Source organism: Haliaeetus albicilla, unplaced genomic scaffold, assembly GCF_947461875.1.
Source record: "Haliaeetus albicilla unplaced genomic scaffold, bHalAlb1.1 scaffold_121, whole genome shotgun sequence".
Taxonomy (NCBI): domain Eukaryota; kingdom Metazoa; phylum Chordata; class Aves; order Accipitriformes; family Accipitridae; genus Haliaeetus; species Haliaeetus albicilla.
This window is the reverse complement of record NW_027212471.1, coordinates 1-25,290: the sequence shown is the minus strand read 5'-3', so window position 1 is coordinate 25,290 and position 25,290 is coordinate 1. Positions and strand designations below refer to the sequence as shown.

General features: G+C 51.4%; 2 protein-coding genes across 2 annotated transcripts; both read left to right on the top strand.

The window, feature by feature from the left end:
- The first annotated feature begins 4,331 nt into the window (after window positions 1-4,331).
- Window positions 4,332-5,325, top strand: LOC138684174 (electroneutral sodium bicarbonate exchanger 1-like). The gene is made up of 2 exons (XM_069777884.1): window positions 4,332-4,500; window positions 4,600-5,325. Exons 1-2 carry the CDS (start codon window positions 4,354-4,356, stop codon window positions 4,783-4,785), a joined length of 333 nt encoding a protein of 110 aa, XP_069633985.1. The 5' UTR covers window positions 4,332-4,353; the 3' UTR covers window positions 4,786-5,325.
- A 12,528-nt stretch (window positions 5,326-17,853) lies between these two features.
- LOC138684172 (electroneutral sodium bicarbonate exchanger 1-like) lies at window positions 17,854-25,098 on the top strand. The gene is made up of 14 exons (XM_069777883.1): window positions 17,854-18,270; window positions 18,983-19,129; window positions 19,582-19,717; window positions 19,933-20,093; window positions 21,014-21,199; window positions 21,308-21,396; window positions 21,529-21,686; window positions 22,066-22,153; window positions 22,660-22,806; window positions 22,979-23,070; window positions 23,406-23,580; window positions 23,717-23,850; window positions 24,405-24,650; window positions 24,760-25,098. The coding sequence occupies exons 1-14, from the start codon at window positions 17,982-17,984 to the stop codon at window positions 25,001-25,003; spliced, it is 2,292 nt and encodes a 763-aa protein (XP_069633984.1). The 5' UTR covers window positions 17,854-17,981; the 3' UTR covers window positions 25,004-25,098.
- Window positions 25,099-25,290: the final 192 nt, after the last annotated feature.

Below are 25,290 nucleotides of genomic sequence, written 5' to 3'. Positions count from 1 at the left end.
TCATTCAGTGCTGTCTGTAGGTACATGCATAAATTTGCATGTCTGAGCAGCCTCTCAGGCTGTTGTTGCTGGAAGCAGAGCCCGGGCTTAGGGCGGCAGGCTCTTACGGTGGCCTTCATCCCCTCTTGGCCAGGTTCTGCGAGCCCTCCCCTGGGAAGGGACGATTTGTCTCTTCTCCTCCTTTCCTGCCATGGTTGTCTTTAGCCCTCCTTCCCTCTTGCCTCTCTCTCTATCCCCAAGAGTTTCCAGTGTTTCCTTCCCCTCTGGTGTCTTCTTTAGCCACGATTGCTCGAATGGCAGGCAGAGGATGTGCCGAGGGTGTGTGGTATGGCGTCCCCTCACGTCTCATTTCTCCGCTCTGTAGTTCGATGTGTCACTTGTTCAGCTGCTGCTGCTCATTAAATATAAATCTCCATTGGCAGGAGCAGTTACAGGGTCGTGGATCTTGGACCGAGGTCCTCAAAACCCCCTAGCTATGCGAGGTTTCCCTGCCGCACGTGCACTGCCTTTGTGTCCTGATGCTCTGTCTCTCCAGGAATGTCGGTATTTGCGTGGGGAGTTTCAAGGACCTGCCTGTGGACGCGACGGCCCCTACACGCCTGACGTGTTCCTCTGGTGCTGCATCCTCTTCTTCGCCACCTTTGCCCTGTCAGGCTTCTTGAAGAAGTTTAAAACCAGCCGCTACTTTCCAACCAGAGTAAGTAGAAGATGGTGGCCAGCGTCCATCTCCACACTCGTTTCCCAAAATGGCTTTCCTGGAGCACTAAGCAGTATTTGCCCCGCCTTGGTCAAGCTGGGAAACGTTGGCCTTGCAGGCCAAGCTCTCCAAGAGCTTGGACGTCCCGCACTCATTTCCATGAGTGCAAAATCATCGTAGCATTTCCCACCTGCCTCGTGACCTGCCCCAGATTGAAGATTTTTTTTTTTTTTTTTTTTTTTTTTATTTTTCCTCCTCAGGTAGTAGGAAGTCAGGTTTCCCAAAGTTTTGGGGGTTGGGGTTTTGGTTTTTTTTTCCTTACCTTCTGCGCATTATGTGCTCGAGCGGAAAGTAGATTCGAATGAGGAGCTTCCTTTTGAGGACTAAAGGATGCCTCAGTGCCTTGTTGCCATTGTAGCTGTGAGTGTAGCTGTAGTGGCAGACATCTGTTTTCTTATTTTTAATATTATTATTATTATTTTTAGGTTTTGACTTAAACCAACCCTTGTCCACCTAATTAAGCTTTTTTTATTGTCTGACACCAGATGTCACAGGGACAAACACAGCAACAGTATCTAAGCAAGGGATCAGGCTGCATGTGCTCAGAGGGGTGGTGGGATTTGGTTAACCAGCCTAACGTTGTGGATGTCTGCAACTCTGGCATCTCACGTTACGGCCCTGTTTGCCATGCCCCTTTCACCTCTGGTTTCTTGCCCCAGGTACGGTCCACAGTGAGCGACTTTGCTGTCTTCCTCACCATCGTCATCATGGTGCTCCTTGACTTTGTGGCTGGGATCCCATCGCCGAAGCTCCAGGTCCCCCATGCGTTCAAGGTACTGGGGTGTTTTGGCACGTGGGGGTGCCACAAGGTGATGCCAGGGCGGGGCAGGGCTGAGTCTGGAGGAGATGCTGGGGGTGTGAGCATCTCCTCTTCCACCTCCAAGTGCCTTGCTTCCTCCTGGAACCGAGAAGATGGCCCCAAAACTAGACACCTACAGGAGAAGTATCTAGAGGTGCTTGCAAAGAGGACACTGGCACTGCTGAAGCCCACGGGAGAGGGGGACGTGAAGCCAGGGCTGGGAGGTGCTCTGACACAGGGAGGGAGGGGAAAATGAAAGCCAGTGGAGTGCCTGGGCTGGGAGACGATGCTGACGTGTGGGCTTTGTTGCAGCCTACCAGAGACGACCGCGGGTGGTTCATCAACCCCATAGGACCCAACCCTTGGTGGACGGTGTTGGCTGCGCTCGTCCCAGCTCTGCTCTGCACCATCTTGATATTCATGGACCAGCAGATCAGTGCCGTTATTGTGAACAGGAAGGAGCACAAGCTGAAGGTAAGGGCCTGCGAGAGATGACCCCAGCCCCAGCCCCTTCTGGGCTGCAGGTCTGGGGAGAAGCTCTTATTCCCGATGCTTTCTGAAGGCATTGGTTTGGGACAAGGCCAGGCTGCGTGGCAGGATGCTCTCCTGGATTAACGATGATGCAGGGAGCAAGTGACAGGGCAGTTCAGATGAGCAACCTTTTGGAGGAGCAAATTAATCTTGGAGCAATATAGAAGCGCCTTTTTGTTTTAAAATGGCAGCAGCAGCAGGTGCGGGGAATGAATTGTTTTGATGCGCTGCCAGGGATAACTCAGAGTCACGCCTTCCTTGCAAGTGGTAGAATTTTCTTTGTGGGTGGAAAAAATAGTTTGGTGGTTTTGGGTTGTGGGGTGGTTTTTGGTTTTTTTGGAGAAGTATGTATCGCACAAGCTCCCCGTATCCCTTGCGTCTGAACTCCTGCCCGATTTTCATGCCAGGTGCGTGTGCAAAGCCTGCATACACCCTTACTTGTTTCCATTTCTTGTTTTAAATTCTGAAGAAGTTGACTTGTGCTCGAGCCGGGTTTGAGTCTGCCTTGCGACGTTCTCCTTGCTCTTGTGCTATGGGATGCTCTGTTTCTTGTTTTCCTGCCTGCAGAAAGGATGCGGGTACCACCTGGACCTTTTTGTGGTGGCCGTGATGCTCGGGGTGTGCTCTGTGATGGGGCTGCCCTGGTTTGTGGCTGCGACCGTCCTGTCCATCACCCACGTGAATAGCCTCAAAGTAGAGTCTGACTGCTCAGCTCCAGGAGAACAACCCAAGTTTCTGGGGATACGAGAGCAGAGAGTCACTGGCTTGCTGATCTTTGTGCTCATGGGCTGCTCCGTCTTCTTCACTTCCGTGTTAAAGGTGAGAGGAAAATGCAAACCACCCAACAACCGCGAGCTTGTTGGAGGTTACAAAAAACCAGTCCCCTCTCTGCAGGCCTGAGGAGTTAGTTGTGGAGCGGAGGAGGAGGAGGTGATCCCAACCCTTGGGGCTCGACCCACGGTGGGAACCAGCCTCGGTTAGGCTTTGCAGCCCTTCAGGCCCCCGTTTGGTGTGCTCGAGGCGAGCGAGCAACGCAACTGCTTGAATTTTCGGGTGTCTTTCAGGCCCGCCCATGTTTATGGGTTACAGTTGAGCATATTCAGACCAGCACATCTGCTCTCTTTCAAACAGGCAGCCCTTTACTGGCTGCAATTTGCTGCCCAAATGCCCCGGAGCAGCCATTCCCAGGAGCTAAACACACTGAGGTCATCCCCGTGGGCTTCCTTGCACGTTCCTCCCACAAAGTAATCTCGTCTCTAGGCTAAAAGGAGGCCTGCGGACTTTGCCTGTTGCCCCAAGAATAGGCAGAAGTGTTTTTCTGCTGCCACGGACTGCGGCATAGGGCAGCACGGGTGAAATTGCCTATTTTCCTCCAAGCTTTCTGGAAAATAGGATTATTCTGAGGAGAGGTAACTCCAAAGTTCAGCCTAAAGCACAGCCTTAGCTCACTCGTGCGCACAAAATCTTTAATGGTTAAAATCTGACCCATCTCTAAGCCTGAATGGAAGCTGGAAAGCTTCAAGCAATTTTAGGCAGTGCCTGTGGAAGAGGGTGGTAATACTGAAAATGCAATATAGAAAAAGAAACGATTGCATTCTTTTTTATTTTTTTTCCTTTCCCCCCCAGTTTATACCAATGCCTGTGCTTTATGGCGTCTTTCTCTACATGGGTGTGTCGTCGCTCAGAGGAATTCAGGTACGGACTCTTTTACAGCGTGCAGCGTGTCGGCTCCCTGGTATTTTGTCTCCGTAGCAGCAGGGAAAAAAAGCAGTGGCATGGGAAGAACTTCTCGCAGAGCAAGCAATGAAACTCTCTTGTGTAAGAAAAAGATTGGTGGAGGCACAGGAGGTATATAGGGCTGGGAGGACCAGGCAAGTTCAGCGCTCTCTGTTTCAGGGTTTAGGGCAGGTCAGTGTTTGGTTACGTGAAAGCGGGGGAATTCAGTGCAAAGGGAAGGCAGTTTCTACCACTGGTGGAAATCCTCGCTTGGGGGATTCAGTGGGCCGAGAAATGCTACTAATGGAATGGCATGGAATAGTTGCCGTTTGGTGGGCAGCTCTCAGGGGCAAGCCGGTTGATAGATGGAGCGAAGGGAAAATGGGTGCTGCTCCCAGGAGGAACGCGGTGGGATCCAGGATTTCTGACGGCAAGCGAGATGCTGCAAACTGCCTCCCCGTCTCGAGAGGGCCAGAACCTTGCCGCAGTCCCAAGGTGGCAACCTCTCCCTTTTGTTTTGCAGTTCTTTGATCGCTTGAAGCTGTTTTGGATGCCGGCGAAACACCAGCCGGATTTCATCTACCTGCGGCACGTGCCCTTGCGAAAGGTGCATTTGTTCACGGTGATCCAGCTGACCTGCCTCGTCCTGCTCTGGACCATCAAGGTGTCCCGTGCCGCCATCATCTTTCCCATGATGGTAAGAGCTGCCGCCGCTCGGCAGCGGGGTGTTTGCAGCGTTGGAGTGAGAGGTGGCATCGTCTCTGAGCTCACCGCATCTTCCCTCTTACTCGCGAAGGTTTTGGCTCTCGTCTTTGTCCGGAAAGCGATGGATTTCTGCTTCTCAAAGCGAGAGCTCAGCTTTCTGGATGACCTTATGCCAGAAAGGAAGAAGAAGTTGGACGATGCCAGAAATGAAGCTGGAGAAGAAGAAGAGGTAAGGCTTGCTGGGTCCTCGGGGCTGGACATCTCCGTCGGGCTGTGAGATTGCCTGTTTCTCTTTCAGCTTGTCTGGAAACGTTGGGGGAAGATCAGCACTCAATCGAAATAGATCCCAATAGGCTGGGTCCCACGTTGTAACCTTTGTTTCCTCAAGTAGCAGTGAGCTGAACACTTGAATACAGGTGTAATTTTTAAAACGAGTCGTTTTTCACAAAGGTCATTATCATTATGATGATTATTATTAGATGCTGCTGCTGCTGCTGGCAAGATTTGCTCATAATCGTGTTTTGAACACACAATCCCCCTGCCCCGAAATCTTTGGAGTGAACGGTTTCTCCCCTGCTGCACTAATACCTATAGCTGCCAAGGGGCAGAAGGGGAGGGCAGACTGCTAAGTTTGTGCTGGGCATTCAGCTTATCTCCACTTTGACCAAAGACAGAGAACGTGATTTGTCCCTTTTTTACATCAGGAGTCCAGGAGGGCGGTGGAAGCTGCTGCTGCTGCAAGTTCAGTTCAGCTGAACGTGGGGAAGACGAGCGACGTGGATATCCCAAAGCAAGGCAGTGACAGGTAAAGCCCCAGCAAGCGCCAGGACCCCCGGCAAGATTAGCTTGAAGGTGTTTGGCAGAGTTTTCTCCACTTGCCTCTTGGTGGGGCATTCCACAGAAACCAGCAGGCAGCTTGGTGGGAAAATCAAATTCGGGGGCAGGGCTGCAGGAGGTGATCGCAGGGCAAGCCACCCCAAGCAGAGCGGCTGCAGCCCTCGCGTTTGACCCCCAAACCTTGCATCATCAGTGCCTTTACGGTAGCTGGAGATCCTCATACTTACACATGCGGAGTTGCAGGCGTGATCTGTACCAGCAGTGGCTTAGGAACCCGGACCGGGGCTAGACCCCAGCAAGAGCCTTTGCACAGAGCTGTTGCTCTGCAGCTCCCCGGCTTGCCTCCCAAAACTCCTCATCCAGCAAAACCTCCCACACTTATGCGGAGCTTTGATTCTCGGGGCTCCGCTGTTCCTCTTGCTGATGCTAATGCCCTTGGTGGCATCAGTTCCCATAATCACGGATTGCTATGTGAAATACTTATTGCAGGACTGATCCTTCTGAGATTATTATCCTGGATGAAATGTCACAAACGACCGTACGGAAGGCTCTCACTTTGAAAACCCTTTGAATCCAGGGAGGAAGAAGGTAAAAGATTGCACATGAACGTGTCCGTGCTCCTCTGCAAGCGACGGCACACGCCTACGCTTCTCCCACGCTTTGGCCGGCAAGGCTGAGCAAACGGCCTGTCCCTGGGAACAGGCAGTGAGGACCGTGGCACGCAAACCAGCTCCTCTCTGCTGGGGTGGTCCCCCGAACAGGGCTGAATCAGCAGCAGCTGGCAGGTCTTCCACTGGTGATGCTCTCCCTCTTTTTCTCTTCCCTTCGCCTTTCCCCGCTCCCGCTTTTCACGTTTAGGAATCTTGACTTTGAAGGAGAGGAGTGAGAGCGTGACTCGGGGATGTGCCAACGCAGACAGAGGGAGAAAGCGCTTTGTTTCAGTTGGAGGATTCCCATTAAAGCCATGCAGATGTTTTCAGTTCTCCTTGGTGTGCTTCAGGCATTCAGTATCTCTAGACCAGCAAGCTGAGGTGAACGTCACAGTCAATGGGAGTTTGGTGGTGTTAAGTCTGTGTGCGTACGTGCGTGTGGGGGTGTGGGTTTGTAGTGGTAGAGGGACTGCTACTGCTTTATCATTCAGTGCTCTTCTTTTAATACCTAATTCCTCCTCTTTTTTTTTCTCTCTTTTTTCCAAATGTAAACTGGGAATGTCCAAAATCATTTTCTGTTATGTTTGATGCATTCTCCACTTTCTTCTTCATCACGACCGGGTTTTTGGTCTGGTTTGGGGTCCTGGCTTTAATTCACTCTTATGTCTCGTACTGGTGCGAGAGGGATGCCCTCTGTGGCAGGGCAGCATAGAGAGTGTCCGAGCAGTTGGCCTAAGGTGAAAGAAAAGCATTTGCCCCCAGTTTTACCTCTCTTGGTTGGTTTGTTTTTTGTTGGATTTTTTTTTTTTGCTTTGGCTCTGCCATCAGCCTGGGAGCTGCAAAATGCAGAACTGCCACCTTCTTGTCCCCTGGCTGTAAACTGCGTCTAAGGAAGCACTTCAGGTATTTGATTTTGAATACACCGTATGGTCACAGGAGCGGCCAGATGAGACCTGGGGCTCTGTGTCCCTGGGCTGCCCCCTCTGTTGTTCCTCCACTTTCCTTCTCTATTGGGTCTGGCTGAGTTGGAGTTCCTTTACCCCACAGCAGCCCTCGTGGTGCTGTGCTCTGTACTGGTAGCTAGAAAGCTGTTGATAACACAGCAGTGTTTTGGCCATGGCTGAGCAGTGCTGGCACAGCATCAGGGCTGTCTCTCTACCATTCCCCCCCTCCCCAGTAGGCTGGGGGTGGGCAAGCTCTTGGGAGGCAACGTAGCCAGGAAGAAGGCATACAGGCAGCAAGAAGAGGCATCTAGGTAGCAAGTAAATCTTAGGCCCTTCAGATGCTGGGGACCCTGCGTTCATGCAGCATTGGGCAGACCCCAGACGGATTTTCCCTTGGCACACTGTACAGATCCTGCCTGTGGAGAAGTTCCTCCTTTTTGGTCATTCACGGTGTCGTACAACTTTTCTTAGAAGAAAACAACTCCATGCATAAAGGATGTTCACGCGCGGACTTCTTGCTGCACTTTAGATAACGGCAGGGCCGCGCAGGTGGCGTAATCGCTGGTACCAAGCAGGAGCTGCCTGGAGGCTCCTCTGTCACAGTCAACCAGCTCCGTTTATCCTGCGGCCAAGGGGCATGTGTAGGGACACAGCCTGAAGGCCACGCTGTAGGTACAGCGCAGCACAGACCTGCACCCGCTCAGGTTAACTGTTAGGTGGATCCCTAACTCCTGGAGGTACAGTGATCTCCCAGTCAGGATCTCTGCACCAGGCTGTTAAACTGCACGGTAACTCGGGAAGCAGAGAAGGTCCAGATCTGGAGGGCATGGTTAAGCACAGGGCCTCACGTTGAACCTCCTGTGAGCTCGTCCTGTGCTTACAGGGTTCTCGAGCCTCTCGGGCATCTCCCAGACTGGCCGGTTCCTCCCAGCTCCCTCGTTCCTGCCTTCCCCTGCCTGCCTGCCTGCCCCACTTTGGCCCCTGCAGCAGCACTCAGCTGAGCACCCTCCGTTGCTCCTGGGGAAAGAGCGTCCTCCTTGCTCTCCGTGGCGTTCCCCCAGCACACGGTGCTGCAGCAAGGACAAGGCAGTCAGAGACAGACACAGCCTGTTGAGCAGAGCGTCCTGCACGCAGTGCTTCCGATAGAGCAGCTCAGGAGCAAGGAGGTGAGCTGGGTGTGCTGCCTCTCACAAAGAGCATTTTACATCGGCGACCTTCCCCGCTGGACCCTCTGCAGCCTCTCTTTTTCCCGGCGTTGTAGGTGTTAGGTTGTACATCTCCACAAACACAGAGGAGGACAAAGGAGCAATGGCAGGCAGGGGAACCCCAGTGACCTAGGCAGAGGCAAGGGAGCACCCTGCTGTGGCTTTTGCCAGGGCTGTCGCAGGAGAGGGGTCGCCCACATTGCCTGGGTATGAGGCTCACCAGACAAGTATTGGCTCTCCCTTGCTCAGCTCACAGACTGACGGGGGGAATGCGCTTCTGTGGCCATGCCCTGGGTCTGAAGCCCGGCCGTAGACAAAAAACTGGCTCAAACTGTGAAGGTTACCAGGCAAGACGTGACTGGGTGCACGTGTGTGGCAAGGTCTGTGCGTGTGAATGTCTGAAACTGAATTCTGAGCTGTCAAGCAGAAGCCTGCTTCTTGCTACACGCAGCCAGCGTGTCCCGAATCCTAGAGTTACTAAAGAGCTAGGAGCCAGAAGCCTTAATTCGGAGGCTGATCAGGCATCGTACTGCTCACATAGACAACTTAGATTGGGAAAACTGGGGGCGTGGGGTTCCAGAAAGAAGAGGTGGTGGCAAAAAGAAGGGTTCCCAGAAAGAAGAAGGGATCTTGAAGAGAAGAAAGGGACCCAGGAAGGAAAAGGTGAAGATCCTGGCTGGAGGAAGTATCCTGGAAGTGGTGGAAGATCTTGGAGACCAGAGAGCCGCGTGGAGACAAGTGCCAGGGGATGCCCAGGGACCTTGACCAGCACCCTGCGAAACTGGTAACGGCGAGCAGCTGCACAGCAGGAACCAAGGTGACGTTCTGCCTGACCTTCCCGGGCCTGCAGTAGCCTCCCTGCTGGGATAGGGGAGTCGGATCAAGCAACTGCAGGATTCAATAGGAATGCATTGCACGAAGGTAAAGAGGACACGGCAGTGGATTGGAAATGCTGGTTGGTTTAATGGCAAAACTGGAATTCTTCTGTGAACTGTGCATTCCTTTTAATATGGACTTAATTTAAAATAGCTGCTTTGAAGTTGTTCTGACTTCACCTTAATCGACACCTGCAATCTTCATCATCTTATCTTCTCCAACAGCAAAACCACCCCCTGCCCCTCCCCACCCCCTGCAAAAAAAACCCCAAACCAACCCAGGAAAAGAAAGACTTCAAGGGCAAGCTAGGCAGCAAAGTTGTGCGAGATTGGTCAAGCTGCTCAAAGTTTGCAGAGAGATTGGAGCTTGCAATTCAGATGTACGTCGCTCAGCGTGGGGAGGGTAGTACGCACCTTTCACTGGAGTCAGAGGGAAGAACGGGGAGAAGGGAGCTGTCGGGGGATGCAGCGAGTCTACGGAATTCCTGACAGTTCGAGAACAGCGCGACCTTGAGCAGCTTGTAGTAGATCCTTGAAGAGTCTGGAAAGATCCGAGAAGACCAGTACAAAAACAAGATAGTGATAAGAAGAACCGTCCTAACGACCTCACCAATCATGAATTGTTAGTTACTAACCAAACCAATCATATACTAACACATACTCTAAAGAAGGGTATAAAAAGCTGTGTTAGAACAATACAGTAGCCATTTTGCATGATCTATTACTTGTCGTGTCCGTCTCTACTGCGACAAATGGTGACCCTGATGCGTCTGAGCGAACAGATCATTTAAAGGTGATCAATCCAGCACTAGCAAGAAGTCTACCGGCGGCAACGAGAGCTGCGAAAGAGTATACCGGCAGCGAGACAAGCTGCGGAGGCGGAGCCCGGTGAAGCTGACAGCAGTGGAATCTGCCTGGTCCGGACCTGAGCCTAGACACCTAATAAGGTGAGCCACCGGGGACAAAACTGTTAGAATGGGGCAGGAATTAACAAAAGAAAAGGAGACGATTTTGTCTACCTGGAAAGCCCTATTAAAAAGAAAAGGGGTTAAAACCCCAGAACAAAGCCTGAAAAGGATTTTAATATGGTGTAAGATGCAAGGCTTTCAAGCCACAACAGTTACTGCATTCAGTGTGGGTGCATGGCAAGCAGTGGGATGGAAAATGTTTGGTAAGATCTCTAAAGGATAGAAAGAGCTGTGTAAGTTGGCGATTGTATGGCGTCTATTACGCGAGACCCTGAAGGAATGGAAAGCAGAATGTGATGCGAAAGATCAGCAAAAGAAAGATGAGGACTCAGAAAATATTAGCAATGAAAAAGTTTCTGCTCAAGTAACAGCTGCAGCCAATGCTGCAGTCTCAGCAGTTGTGGGCAGAAAACCCCTCACGGGCAAAATCAGATCATACCCTTATTCACCTCCTCCTCCTCCGCCATTAATTACTTTACCGGGCGATGAGGGGCCCTCCTCACCTACTGGTGCGGCAGCAGAAGGGGTGACTCCATCAGCCCCCCCCCGCCCCCCCAAGGAGAAAAATGTGGCAATTAACACCGAGCCGGAAAGTGTGGGCCGTACTGAAATTGAGGGCCGAAAGGACAGTGAGAGTCAACCTGAATGTGAGGGCCGAACGGAAAGTGAGAGCCAAAATGAAACTGAGGCAGAAAAATCTCTAATTGACGCTCTGCGATCTCTGCAGCTCGCAGATAAAACCATACCGAAAGAACCCCTGCCATGCACTCTCCCTCCATCCACAATAACTGTAGTCCCGAGATCCCCTGATCAATCCTGGGAGGGAGTTAGAAGATATGCTGCCGACTCTGGCAACTGGGATCTCGTAGAACGCCTCAGCCCGTGCTCTCTAACACCAGCATTTCTAAAGCCTCTAGATAAAGCAGCAGAGGCTCCTGTTACATTTCCTGTTTTCAGAGCTGCTGCAGGCACAGACCGGCACGATGAGCACAATCCAATCGGCTGGAGAGTAGTGCAGGATTTGCAGAATAAAGTACAAAAATTTGGAATCAATTCTCCTGAGGTGATGCAACTTATTCGTATAATCAGCACAGATCTGCTGTGTCCAGATGACATTATGCATCTGTCACAAGTGCTGTTTCAGCCCATACAATTGCAAGCATTTCAATCTACTTGGAGGCAGATGGCACGCACAGCAGCACAGCATAATTTACGACTGCTACAGGGTGACCCGAGATTAGGCCTTGGAGAGGATGCTTTGCTTGGTGAAGGGCCGTATAGTAACCCTCAGCTGCAGGCTACATGGCCTCCGATTGTTCTTGAACAGGCACAAAATATAGGCCTTATGGCATTAAAGCGAACCATGGACATGGCAGCTCCGAAGCAAAAATATGCCGCTATCCGCCAAGGCCCCAGAGAACCCTTTTTACAGCTTGTAGAAAAAATATCTGCCGCCCTGGAAAAACAGGTAGAAGATGAGGTCTTAAGGCAAATGCTATGCAAACGGTTGGCAAGAGATAATGCTAATGAGGACTGTCAAAAGATCATACAGGCTTTACCAGGAGATCCTTCTGTTCCCGACATGGTAGCTGCATGTTCGAAAGTTGGGACACTGGAACACAGGGCGGCTGTCCTCTCGGCAGCGCATGTGGCCGCCCTAGCTAATGCTATGAAAAATTCTGGAAAGTGCTTTGGGTGTGGCAGTGAAGGGCACATCGATGTAACTTCTCCACACAAAACATCATCAGGTAAACAACCGGTGCACCGCTCACCGGAGATTATTTGCAAGAAATGCGGAAAATTAGGACATTTTGCAAAACAATGTCGTTCCAAATTTCATGCTAATGGGCAGCCGCTACAGGGAAACCGCAAAACGAGCGCGAGAGGGCGCGTGAGGACAAGTCCCCTCCCGACAGCCGGTCACCTCCCCTCTGTGAACAACTGTCAGCCCCAACAGCTGGCTCAGCAGGGCTGGATGTTTCCACCGCCGACGCAGTAACTCTAGTCACGAACGACATCGTTAGGGTGCCTTTTAGTGCAAGGGGTCCTATCGGACGAGGACTGAGTGCATTGCTATTGGGAAGATCAAGTAGCACGTTAAATGGAATAATTGTACGTGTGGGAGTTGTTGATGCTGATTTTACAGGTCAAATTTGCGTGATGGTTTCGACCCCCTACCCACCAGTAACAATCCCTAAAGGTACTCGTATTGCTCAACTTGTTCCTTTTTCGAGTTCTAGTTCAAAAGCAGAACAGCGACTGCGATGCGATGGAGGCTTCAGCTCCACAGGACCCCCTCAGTTCTGCTCGTCTCAGACTGTCTCATCATCCTGACCACACATGATGTGCACGCTGTTGAATCACGGAAGATCTCCGACTACAGTAAGGCTTGCAGGGCTCCTGGACACCGGAGCCGATGTGACTATTATTGCCGATTATCTGTGGCCGTCCACCTGGCCCACAGAGGAGGCTGGTATGGGAGCAGTGGGGCTGGGAGGCTCTGCGCGAGCAAAGACGGCAGACACGCCAGTTCTGATTACCAATCCTGAGGGACAACAAGCAGTTATTAAACCATATGTGATGGCAGCTCCCCTCAATTTATGGGGGAGGGATTGCTTGTCGCAGTGGGGGGTGAGGATTACCATGGATTTTTAACGAGGGCCACTGTGCTGCAGGGTGTTAGACAACCCACGCTTGTTTTAACCTGGTTAACAAATAACCCTGTGTGGGTGGATCAGTGGCCCCTGCCAATTGAAAAATTAAAGGCCCTGCAAGAATTGGTAGCAGAACAACTAGCTGCCGGACACACTGAATCATCTCACAGTCCATGGAATACTCCAGTGTTTGTGATAAAAAAGAAATCGGGTAAATGGCGATTTTTGCATGACCTGTGGCAAGTCAATGCTGTCATGGCCACGATGGGGGCTCTGCAACCAGGCATGCCTTCACTTGCCATGATCCCTCAAGATTGGGAAATCATTCTCATGGACCTTAAGGGTTGTTTTTTTTTACAATTCCATTAGCTCCCCAAGATAAAGAAAAATTTGCATTTTCTGTGCCTTCTATCAATCATGCAGAACCAGCAAAAAGATATCAATGGAGAGTTCTGCCGCAGGGCATGAAAAATTCACCAACCATTTGTCAATGGTTTGTTGCACAAGCTCTGTCACCTGTAAGGGAAAAATTCCCTACTAGTTATTGTTATCACTATATGGATGACATTCTGTTAGCATCAGACAACAAGGAGCAGTTGAATGACATGAAAAATCTGGCCATGAATTCGCTACAACAATATGGGTTAGTTATTGCCCCTGAAAAAGTGCAAAAAATAGCACCCTGGAAATATTTGGGAATGACAATTACAAGCAAGCAGATTGTGCACCAACCTGTGAAACTTAACCTTGCGGTTAAGACACTCAATGATGTACAGAAATTAATGGGATCCTTGAACTGGATCAGGCCCTATCTTGGACTGACCAATTCGCAGTTACAACCTTTATTGGACTTATTAAAACATTCCAATGATCCAACAGAACCCAGAATATTAAATAAGGAAGCGTTAAATGTAATTCACACGGTGGAACAATGTATATACAAGAAATTTGTTTCTCGAATTGATCTGTCTCAATTGGTACAATTCTTTGTACTAATTGACAAAACTGTGCCATTTGGTGCCTTGGTGCAGTGGAATTTGGAGTGGGACGACCCATTACGTATTTTAGAATGGAAGTTTTTGTCATTCCGGCCACGAAAAACTGCTTCTGGCTTGTTTGAACTTATTGCTGATGTAATCATAAAAACCAGAAAACGATGTGTAGAACTAATAGGACGTGATCCAGCTACGATTGTTTTACCTGTTCAAAACTGGTATTTTGAATGGTGTCTGGCAAACAATTACGAGCTGCAAGTGGCCATGGCGGGTTTTCAACGGCAGATCTCGTATCATCTACCGTCACACCTGCTACTGAAATTTGCTCAAGAAATACCATTTGGTCAGAAATATTTAAGCCAGCCAGAACCTGTGAAAGGCCCCACTGTCTTTACAGATGGTTCTGGAAAAAACAGGTAAAGCAGCAGTAGTCTGGTGTGAAAACAACAGCTGGAACAGCAAAGTAGTGTATCAAAATGGTTCTCCACAAGTAGTAGAGCTGCGTGCACATGGCACGTTGAAGCGGCTGCTTCAAAAAAACAAAAACAAAAAGGGGGAATGATTGGGGAGCCACCACAGGCATGTTTAGATAAAGCAGTTTATGTTCTTAACTCTCTCCGTTATGGGGATAATTCTTCCCTACCTCCTCTTTCTCAACACTTCTCTCTTTTCAACACAGAATTTACAAAAGGGTATCAAAGTGCATGTTAAAGATTTAGTTAACTGGTCAGTGGAATGGACTATGTGAGCTATTAACCTGGGGGCGAGGTTATGCTTGTGTTTCCACAGATGCAGGCCCACAATGGACTCCCGCTCGATTTGTGCGACCGTCATCATCTGGAACATCCCAGAGGGTGCGGCAATATAAATACCACCTCAACCAAAAACTAAGTGTAGGTCACCTTGGCCTATATAACAGGTCAAGATTCTCTGTGCACTGCAACCGCATCACAAAGCCCACGAACCAATAGACAGGATGGCTACTACTCGTGCAGCGCGCCTGGCCAGCGAGCACATGTGTCATAGGTTGCAACTGAGGCGGATTTTGGCACCCGCTGGCCACGTGTGCTGAAATCCGTTCCTCTGCAAATGTATAAAGACCGGGATTTTCCGAAGAGCATCGGGCTGGTGTACGGCAAGGCCATCGTTGCCTCCGTGGGGACGCCCACGCAAAGCTGGCACCTACCGATTGCTGGGCTGAGTTCGCGGAGCAAGACAGCACAAGAATATACAGATGGTTCATCTACCTCACAGTCCTCGGATGGACGTACTCATGGATACCGCCGCAAACCAAAGAACAAGCAATCCCTTTTTCATAGGTTTAATAGGGGGTCCCATGACATCAACAAAGTTTAAGAACTTATTGATGGAGACCCCTGTGTGGCAGGTCATGGACTCAATGGATGGGAATGCCTGGTTTCCACAGATCGGGCATTCACCCTCATTGCCACCCCAGGAATCACAAACTCTGGGGTCCCTGAATACAGACTGGTGTCGTATTATCTGATTTACTGCTACACTTTGATAGTGTCAGGCATGCTACGCTACAAAATAGAGCTGTAATTGATTTCTTGCTTTTAGCACAAGGACATGGTTGTGATGAGTTTGAAGGGATGTGTTGTATGAATTTATCCGATCACTCAGAATCCATTTTCAGTAGTATTCAACAATTAAAGAAGGGAGTCAAGAAGCTGACAGAAAGTGATGAATTAGATTGGCTGACGAAGATGTTCGAGGGTTGGGGATTGTCTGGACGGTTGATATCTCTGCTCAAGACTGTGGGGGTAGTGATCTTGGTTGTGATAACTATGTTGCTGATGTTGCCCTGTCTTTTCAGCCTTCTGCAAAGGGCCCTGCAGAGGGCAGCCGGGACAATATTTTTAGCACAAATACAAAAAGGGGGAATTGTCGGGGGATGCAACGAGTCTACGGAATTCCTGACAGTTCGAGAACAGCGCGACCTTGAGCAGCTTGTAGTAGATCCTTGAAGAGTCTGGAAAGATCCGAGAAGACCAGTACAAAAACAAGATAGTGATAAGAAGAACCGTCCTAACGAACTCACCAATCATGAATTGTTAGTTACTAGCCAAACCAATCATATACTAACACATACTCTGAAGAAGGGTATAAAAAGCTGTGTTAGAACAATACAGTAGCCATTTTGCATGATCTATTACCTGTCGTGTCCGTCTCTACTGCGACAGGGAGCTGCAGGCTAAAGCGCAAAGGACACAACATTCTTAGGAAAACTCTCCTTTTTCTTTCCTTTTCCTTGCTCCTTTGCTTCCAGACCTCCGTGGTCGCAGTTTGTGCTGCCTCACCTCCAGCACAGCGTGCAGAATGAAACGACTGTCACAGAATTCGTCCTCCTGGGGTTCTGCAGCACCCCAGCCCTGCAGCGCTGCCTCTTTGGCCTTTTCTCTGCCCTCTGCTCTGCCACTCTGATGGGAAACGCACTTGTCTTTCTGCTTATCTGCCTGGACTGCTGCCTCCACAGCCCCGTGTACTTCTTCCTCTGCCACCTCTCCATCGCGGACATCTGCTACGCCTCCAGCAATGTCCCCCGTATGCTAAGGAGCCTCCTTGGACAAGGCAGAGCCCTCTCCTGTGCTGGGTGTGGGGCACAGATCCATCTTTATTTAATCTTTGCACTTACAGCGTGCGTGCTGCTGGCCGTGATGTCTCATGTTCGCTACGTGGCAATCTGCCGTCCCCTGCGCTATGCCCTCATCGTGATCTGGAGGCTGCGCCTCACCCTTGCCACGGTTTTGTGGGCTTTGGCGTTCGTATTGGGCACGCTGCAAGCCTCTCTGGCTTTACACCTGCCTTTCTGTGGCCCCTGCGAGGTTGTCCACTTCTCCTGTGAAATTGTTGCTGTCTTAAAGCTGGCCTGCACTGCCGCTCCTGCCAATAAAGTCCTGATCTTTGCTGTCTGTGTGTGCTTCTTCCTCTTGCCTTTAGCCTTAATCCTGATTTCCTCCCTGGACACCCCGGCCACCGATCTGCGCATCCGCTCTGCGCCAGGATGGCACGAAACCTTGTCCACGTGTGGCTCCCACCCGACCGCGGCGGGTGTCTTTTATGGAAACGCCATCTTCATGTACGCGGGGCCCGGGAGCGGTAACTCCTCTGGGAGGGAGAAAGTTCTTTCCCTTTTCTGCAGTCTCGTCAGCCCCAGTTTGAACCCCGTCATTTACAGTCGGAGGAACCAGCAGGTGAAGGAAGCCTTGCTGAAGCTTCAGAGAAGGAAGAGGGTCTTTCATTCCGTCTAGCTGGCGCTCTCGGCTTTCACCTGTCTCCTGTCTTTCTGCTCTTTCTTCTTGAGCTCTTGGGGTATTTCTCATGGAATGTTAAGTGGTTAAAACGTAACACAAGACATGGTTATTCAAATGCATTTGTCTCTTGTTTCTCTGTGCAGTCTGATGAATATCATGACACAAAATGACTCATTGTTATTCCTTGTATTGCAGATAACTAATTCTCGTTCCTCAGATGCAGCCGTCCTAGACGAGTAGTATGTTTCACCGGAACTGTCGACGCAGGTGGAAAAAACAGTCTTCTCGGTTCTAGCTAGCAGTCGGGATAAACTACTGTGTAGCAGGGTTTTTTTCTGAATCTACCCATCGATCCAGTAAGATGTTCTTTTTCCCTACCGTATTTGTACCTCCCGTTATCCTCAGGATGCTAGAGCTTCAGCTCTACTGTTAGAAAGAAAAAGAGAGAAACCATGCTGCTGCTAATGGGCTTTGCTTCTCAGGAGGGCGAACGAGCCTGTGGAGGGTTTTCCTTCTGCGCACTTTTGAGCCTGACACCTCTCATGCAGGAAGTTTCTCTGTTCTGGAGAGTTTTTGCTGAAAGCAGAGCTGGCTTCTCCCCAGGCACTAAGTTTTCCAAGCGGGAAGGGTCTAGGGGTGCGTGGCTTTAAGTAGCTGCCTGGATCCGCATCATAGCTTGTGATTTCATAATGGTCCCTATTGTGTCTCTGGAGTTGGTGCACACTGGGTGCCACTTAGCTCCTCCCGTGAGGGCTACTCCATCAGTCCCTGGGGAATCGGGCCCCCTGACTGACCTGGAGGTTCAGTTGTCCCCAAAACCCAGTGACTGACGTGAGGATGAACCCAACTGGGGGTCACAAAATGACACTTCTGGAAGAGTTACAGGTAGCACGGCCGGGGCTCAAAAGTGCAGTTTTGTGGGTTGGGGTTATTTTTTCCAGTTTGGAAATCGCTTTTTTAGACAGGAACCTGAAGAACAAAGCAGGAGGTGGGTTTTTTTGGTCTGAAACAGTCATCCCTCTCCTGCTGTATGAAATACGTCCAGACTCTCATGGTATGCAGTACAGGTGATGTTATGGGCTGTTTTATTTGCGTATGGGAAGAAAAACCTCCTACAAGTCCGTGGTTTTAGGGCTGTGCCTGAAGGAGGAGGAGGCACGCAGAGGCGTGATGGCTCGTGGACTCGCGTGGACGCAGGGCTGGATGATGGCTGGGAGGACGTAAGGGAGCTCTCCACCCCCAGCCCCAACTTTTCCCTTCTTGTCGTTGCTAAACAGAGACATGACGAGGAGGCAGTGATCGACCGGGGAAGAAGGAGCAACGCTGTCAGTATTTGCTATGAGAAGGAGGAGTTGGAAGGTGAGTCTCTGCTGAGATCCTGGTAGAGGAGCCACCAGCCCAGCGCGTTTTCCCATTGCACAAAGTCTCTCCAGTGTGCCTTGTTGGGTGTCGCATCACGTGCAGCAAAACGTGCCGCGCTTCTCAATAAAGCAGCACAGTTATTGTCAGGTTTTTTACTATTACGGCTTTTTAAACGGAGGGAAAAAGGCCCCCGGGAGGCCACGGTGTGAGTTGTAGCCACGGGGCTCGATAATTGACGGCTTTTTTTCTCGCAGAGGCTGCTCCTGGCTTGGAGAGGTCAGGAGAATCATTTCAGGGCTGCAGACGCGGGGCTGTGATTTTCTTTTTTTGTTCTGGAGTTCATTACGATGGGACTGATTTGACCGTCTCTTGTCGCCTCGTGCCATACAGAGATTTTGACAATAATTAGCTTGTGTTGCTGCTTAATGAGCAAGTCTGAGTGTTGTCCAGCCGAAGCTGGAATTTGAGAAGAGGTCCGATACTTTCAGGGCACTTTTAGATGAGGCGGAGCCAACGCTTGTTGTTGCTGTGTTGTTGCAAAGCTCGAGTAAAATAGGCTTGCAAAAAAGGAGGTCCGGTGAAAATAAGATTAAGGGAAGGTGGTGTTGCTCCTGGGATTTAACCGTGGCTTAGCAAGGCACCGGCCACCTCAACCATTGCTGCAATGCCGAGAGTGCTGCAAAACACGCCGCTTTTTCGCTTTTCGCAGGCCACCGGACCCTGTACGTGGGCGCGTGGATGCCACTGGTTAGGCAGAGCCACCGGCATCACCGACGCCACAGCCAGAAGCATCGGGAAGGGGAACGGGAGAAGGACTCTGCCCCGACGGAGCAGGGCTACCACTGTAAGTCCCACCGCGGCATTCGCTAAACTCCTGGGGGCAACGTGGGCGCTGGGGCCTTCTGCGAGCAGGTCCCCGTGGCTAGTTTGAGTGAGTTGCTGTTCTTCCGAGGGAAAGTGGCCTTATTGAGCAACACCCTCTTTTTCCCAAGTTTTCTTTTTTTTGTTGGTTGGTTGGGGTTTTTTTTTTAATGCAGTTAAATGCCTAATGGGTGTAGGCTCGTCTTCCTTAGAGGGATCCTGGCTTTAAAAATGGCAATGTGGGGAAGGAAAGCAGCCCATCCTTATGCAGAGGTGGACTAGATGCTTCTCCTTCTCCATGGCTCTGTGCAAGCCCAGACAGACGCAGAGGAGAGGGGCCAGCCCAGTGTTTATGGCTGCACTGGTGCTGATGGCCACTTTGCACGTGAGCGTGATGAGCTGTGTTGAGGCGCGGTAACGGGATGGGTCTTTGCCTTCTGCCCCCAGGCTCCCCGTCCCAGCGGGTGCAGTTCATTCTCAGGACCAAGGAGGACGAGCAGCATGTCCCTCACCACTTGTTCTCCGAGCTGGATGAGATCTGTGTAAAAGAGGGCCGAGATGCCGAGTGGAAGGAAACGGCAAGGTAAATCCCTGCTGCTTGGCTGCGGTGGGAGAGGAGTCCCCGCACCGGCAGCGCCCGTGGGCTCTGCTTTCTCCCCTCCAGGACGCGAAGCTTTTGCAGCTGCAGGTGGCGGCACGAGGAGCCTTCTCCTCTTGCCACCCCGTGGCTCTGTCAAAGGGGTTGCAGAGCTGGGGCTGTTTTCTTGCAATGGGGCTGATCGCACCCGATGTCCACAGGTGGCTGAAGTTTGAGGAGGACGTGGAAGATGGCGGCGAGCGCTGGAGCAAGCCCTACGTTGGCACGCTGTCCTTGCACAGCCTCTCCGAGCTGAGGAGCTGCATCAGCAACGGGTCGGTGCTGCTGGACATTTGTGCCAACAGCATCGAAGAGATTGCAGGTACCGTGGGCACTGCATCCCTCCGGGAACGGCCGAGCTCAGCTCTTCACTCCCACATCAGACCCTGCCCTAATGGCACGTCCTTTTCCAGAAGTCCCACTGTGTTTTTCTCATGAGCTGTTTTTGGATGTAGACTGGGCGTGCAACAGTCGCACCGTTTTTTTCTTCCCATACGGGGTCCTTTTGAAAGCAGTTTGTGGGGCTGGAGAAGCCACTAGAGAATGTTCTGCAGCCAAAAAGGAGCGTGTGTCAGGGCTTAGCAGGCTGCTCTTAGAAATACGGAGTCCGCGTAAGAGCTGAACCTCCTTAAGGGAACGATTTCTTACAAGCTGTTTCCTCGCATTCTTTTTCTTACTTTTGCCTTAACATCCAGCATTGAAGAGTTTTAAGGCAGAGGTTATCTGGCGATGACCAAGCAGTGTATTCCTGTGGGGAAGATACTTGAAGTTAATTGCAAAAGCCGCTTTGGAGAAGTTATCTTTGGCTGGCGGCAGGTCTCCATTCAGCCCTTTCAAGGGCTGGAGAAGTCGGAGCCGTTCTTAGCACGTTTCTCCCTGGGCTCGGCAAATTGCACTCGATCAGCACGGGAAACTCTGGGAACGTCTGTGCTCTAGATTGCTTATAATTTGGGTAAACGTGTAGAGTCAGAAAGGCCAGGTCGGGCAAGAAAATTGCGTTATTTAGAATGGGCAATATTTATCTTAGCGGAATGATGAATAAGCACTTGGATGATGTTTCTTAGCAAAAGAAAATTCTCGTTTTCGCTGCAAAGGCTGAACATTGTTAAAAGGCCTTGCTGTGCAAGGCTGAGCCGGCATTAGGGTGCAGCCTGTGTGGCACAGCCTTCCCTGGGGGCTTTGGGGGTCGGGACTTGTTGGGGTTTCTGCTCTGACGGCTTCGTTTCCCTTTGCCATCCTCAGATATGATCCTGGCCCAGCAAGAACAGTCCACGGAGTTTGACGAGCACATGCGGGCGCAGGTTCGAGAAGTCCTTTTGAGGAAGCACCACCATCAGAACGAGAAGACAACCAACCTTCTCCCCGCTGTCTGCTCGTCTGCTGACGTGAGCAAGAGGCAGTCAGACCTGCACCTCCTCTACAAGCCAGGTGAGGGTTTCTGCAGGGCTGTGGCCCCATTAGACTTGTCTGGGCAAAGGAGAAGCGTCCCAGTTGCTCCTTGCCCATCTTTCTGAGTGTCTTTCTTCTTCCTACCAGCCCAAACAATCACCCCTTGTCCTTCTCCCACCGCTGCGGAAGCTAAAGATGGGGTGAACCCTGAGAGCAGAGCAATGGATTTAAGCAAGGTGAGACACTCGCAGCTTTCTTACGCCTTTAGGGCCGGCTTTGCTCTTGCAAACTTGGCTGCAGAGTGTGCTGCAGAGCGCTGTGGGCTTTGCTGTTGGGGTAATTGCCTGAAAATCGCTTGTCGTGCCCAGGCGGAGCTGCACTTCATGAAGAAAATTCCCACCGGGGCTGAAGCATCCAACGTGCTGGTAGGAGAGCTGGATTTCCTTCACCAGCCCATCGTGGCATTTGTCCGCCTGAGCCCAGCTGTCCTCCTCTCAGGCATGACAGAAGTTCCCATCCCAACAAGGTGCGAATGAGAAGCGCAAATTTTTTTCCGTAAAAAAGACACCCAACCAAAGATCAAGTTGCAGGCATCAGTTTGGTGTCCCAAGGGAACAAGGCAAGTGGGAGGGGGAGCAAGCACGTTTCCCCCACCCACATCTCCTCGCCTTCGTTTCTCCATTCCCTGCTGTAGCTTTTAAACCCATCGGCCAATTGTAATGAAAGTTGGCCCCCAAATTAAATTTGCCGTCGGCTTGGAAGAATTTCAAATTCATCGCGGCGTCGCTGAGCCTACGTGTCCCGTCTTGAGCCACGCTCTGGGCTGGGAGCTGCCAGGGCTTTCCTTGGGTGCTCTCGGAGCAAGGACACCTTTTTCTCTCTCTCATTTTGTTTTTCCTGCCCAGGTTCCTGTTTGTTTTGCTTGGGCCAGAAGGAAAAGCCCATCAGTACCATGAGATCGGCAGGTCCATGGCCACTATCATGACGGATGAGGTGCGACAAGATGAGATAGCTCCGGGTCATTTTTGCCTTTCTTCAGCTCTCCCTGTCTCTGAAGTAGTGAGGAAGAGGATTTGCTGTCCCAGCTGCCCGCAGCTCTCCAAACAGCCCAGCCCTCTTTCTCACCCCAAAGCAAACACGCAGATTTGCATCACGCCACATCCTGGAGGCTGAAATCCCACCCGGGGTGCATCCTGCACCTCATCCTTCTCGCCGGGGTCCCCAGCACGCTGTCCCCAGTGGTGGCATTGCCAGGGCCAGTAAAACTTCTCTTGCTCTTTAAGCAGAAGGGTATGGTGTGCCATGGGGGACAGGGGCCTCGTGGGGGAGACGATTACAAATGCCATGATGCACAGATTTTTTCCTTTTGGGGGAATATTTCCTGCCCTTTCCAGCAGGAAATTTTGGGGAAAAAGCCTTGCGTTTAGGCAAGAGTTTATTGCACTGGTTAGGACATCCGAGCTGGGTTGTCCTCTCACCAGGTCGTCTTCTATTGGCAGGTTTTCCGTGACGTTGCCTATAAAGCCAAGAACGGGGCTGACCTGGTGGCTGGCATCGACGAGTTTCTGGATCAGGTCACGGTCTTGCCGCCAGGAGAGTGGGATCCATCAGTCCGAATCGAGCCCCCGAAAAACGTCCCTTCGCAGGTGGGTGACGCGTCGGCGGGAGGCGCGAGGGGGACGGGCAGGACAGCTGGGGATGCTGTTCAGGGGCCCAAATTCACAAGGTCCTGCTCTGACACAGTCACAGAGCCAGACCAGAAGCAAAACGAGCCAGTGGTTGCAAGTCCATAGCTTTATCTTACTTCCATTTTAACAGGAAAAAAGGAAGACGCCAGGAGCTCTTGATGACGGTGCTTCTCACAGCATGCTGGAGAAACACTGTGGCCCTGAACTGCAGCGGACGGGAAGGTGGGAGCTTTAATAGTTTGGGTGTTTTTTTTCTGTTTGCCCCTCAAATCTGAGCATGCACCTTCCCTTCTAGCAGGTCTTTGGGGTTAGCTGGTTCAGTGAAGGGGCTCCACATGACCAGCTTGGTCCCCTGGGCTGGGCAGGGGGGAGATCTGGGCAGCTGGGCTCAGCCCCAGCCATCACCATTGCACGCAGGTTTCCTTGATTTGGGATGAAGGAGAGTGCTTCTTTTTAGCCACGGAAGTTGCTCTGTGCTTGTGATTGCCCTTCTGCAGCAAAGCAAAGTCAGCGTGTTCCTCCAAGAGAACAGACTCTCTTCTTTTTCCTTCCTGCAGGCTCTTTGGAGGTTTGACCCTGGACGTGAAGCGGAAAGCCCCGTGGTTCTGGAGCGACTTCCGGGATGGTCTGAGCCTGCAGTGCCTGGCGTCCTTCCTCTTCCTCTACTGTGCCTGCATGTCCCCTGTCATCACCTTCGGGGGACTGCTGGGGGAGGCGACCAATGGCCACATAGTGAGCACCTCTCTCTGTTGGGGGCCATGGGGGAGGATCAAACTCAGGCCAAAGTCCTTGCTGCAGTGAATGGGCTTTGGTTGTTGTTTCTCCCTAACGATTTATTTACTCACGGCTGCCTCTCTTCCCCGGACAGAGTGCCATGGAGTCGCTGCTGGGCGCGTCCATGGCCGGCGTGGTGTATTGCCTCTTTGCCGGCCAACCTCTCACCATCCTCGGCAGCACGGGACCCGTGCTCGTGTTCGAGAAGATCCTCTACAAATTCTGCAAGTAAGGCTGGCTGCCGCAGCTGGGTGCTGCGAGAGCCTTCAGAAGGGGGCAGTGATGGAGAAAAGATGCTTTTCTTTTCTTTTCTTTTCTTTTCTTTTTCTTAGGGGTAGTTGCTAGATTTTAGTGACAGTCCTTTTGTTGCGATGGCTTTGATGGGAGATAAACCACCCTTATATTGCCATAAGGTTTATTATTAAGCCCCAGCTTGCTGGCAGCAGGTGACTGGGTGCACACCCAGCTGGTTTCAGTGTTAGGGCGTCAGGGTGATGTGGGAGAACACCACCTGGCCCAAGAGGGACCTGACCTCGAGCAGCCTCCAAGGTGTTAACACAAGATCCTTGTTCAGCAGTGGTAACTAAGTAATTGGCCTCTCCTCCTGTGGGTCTACACCCTACACCACAGCCCCGAGGCTCTCTGTGGTAGTACATGGAAACGGCATTTCCCATCCGCAGCCTTGACACGCTCCAAAATTGCTCCCCGCTTTCCCCGAAGGCAGGCATGGCTCAGGGCCTCTTGCTGGCCTTTCCAGCCTTTGTTTCATTTTGCTTTCGCAGGGAGTACGCGCTCTCCTATCTGTCTCTGCGGGCGTGCATTGGGCTGTGGACCGCCTTCTTGTGCATAGTGCTGGTGGCCACCGACGCCAGCTGTTTGGTGTGCTACGTCACCCGCTTCACGGAAGAAGCCTTTGCCTCCCTCATCTGCATCATCTTCATCTACGAGGCTCTGGAGAAGCTGAGTCACCTGCGAGACACCTACCCTGTGCACATGCACAGCAAGCTGGACTTCCTCACCAGCTACTAGTGGGTTTTTTTTCCCCCTGAGAAAGATGCTGCCCCTTGGCAGGAGCTCCGGGCTGCACCTCCATCGCCTTTCCCTTACCCCCCCCCGTCTTGGCTTCTCTCCTGCCAGCTGTAAGTGTGAGGCACCGACCCATCCCAGCAACGAAACGCTGCGTTTCTGGGCGAGCAACAAGATCAACGTGTCTGGCATAGCCTGGGAAAACCTCACGGTGACCGTAAGTGCCCCGAGCCACTGCTTCCTCGCGCCGCGGCCATGGGGTCCGGGGGCATTTGCATGGTGCAAAAGTCAGAGCCCTTCAGGGAATGATGGGCTTCAAACTGTGCTAGTGCTGCTCGGAAAAGTCCTTGCTTAGATCTAGCGTGTGCTTTGAACCTGCTTGGTCCTGGGGAGGAGAGTCCACCTTGTCCCAGTCTACCTGGTCCCCAGCATTGTGGGTAGCAAGTGTCCCCCTCAAGCCTGTTGCAGGACAGTACTTCTGACTGGGAGGAAGGTTAAGTAGTGGGTGGTTTGATTACTGTAGAAGTTGTAGGACTTAAGTTCATGCTTGAAAGGTAGTAATTGGCCTCCTTAATGGGTTCCTAGTAACTCCAGGCCTTGCTTTCTCATTCAGTGCTGTCTGTAGGTCCATGCATAAATGTC

What these genes read in the sequence shown, in the direction of transcription:
- LOC138684172 (XM_069777883.1), top strand. Translation starts at nt 17,982, where the DNA reads ATGTTATGGGCTGTTTTATTTGCGTATGGGAAGAAAAACCTCCTACAA. An exon ending in AGGCGACCAATGGCCACATA is followed by an intron (nt 23,581 to 23,716) that starts GTGAGCACCTCT and finishes TTCCCCGGACAG; the next exon opens with AGTGCCATGGAGTCGCTGCT. An exon ending in ATCCTCTACAAATTCTGCAA is followed by an intron (nt 23,851 to 24,404) that starts GTAAGGCTGGCT and finishes TTGCTTTCGCAG; the next exon opens with GGAGTACGCGCTCTCCTATC.
- LOC138684174 (XM_069777884.1), top strand. Translation starts at nt 4,354, where the DNA reads ATGCCGGCGAAACACCAGCCGGATTTCATCTACCTGCGGCACGTGCCC. An exon ending in CCATCATCTTTCCCATGATG is followed by an intron (nt 4,501 to 4,599) that starts GTAAGAGCTGCC and finishes TTACTCGCGAAG; the next exon opens with GTTTTGGCTCTCGTCTTTGT.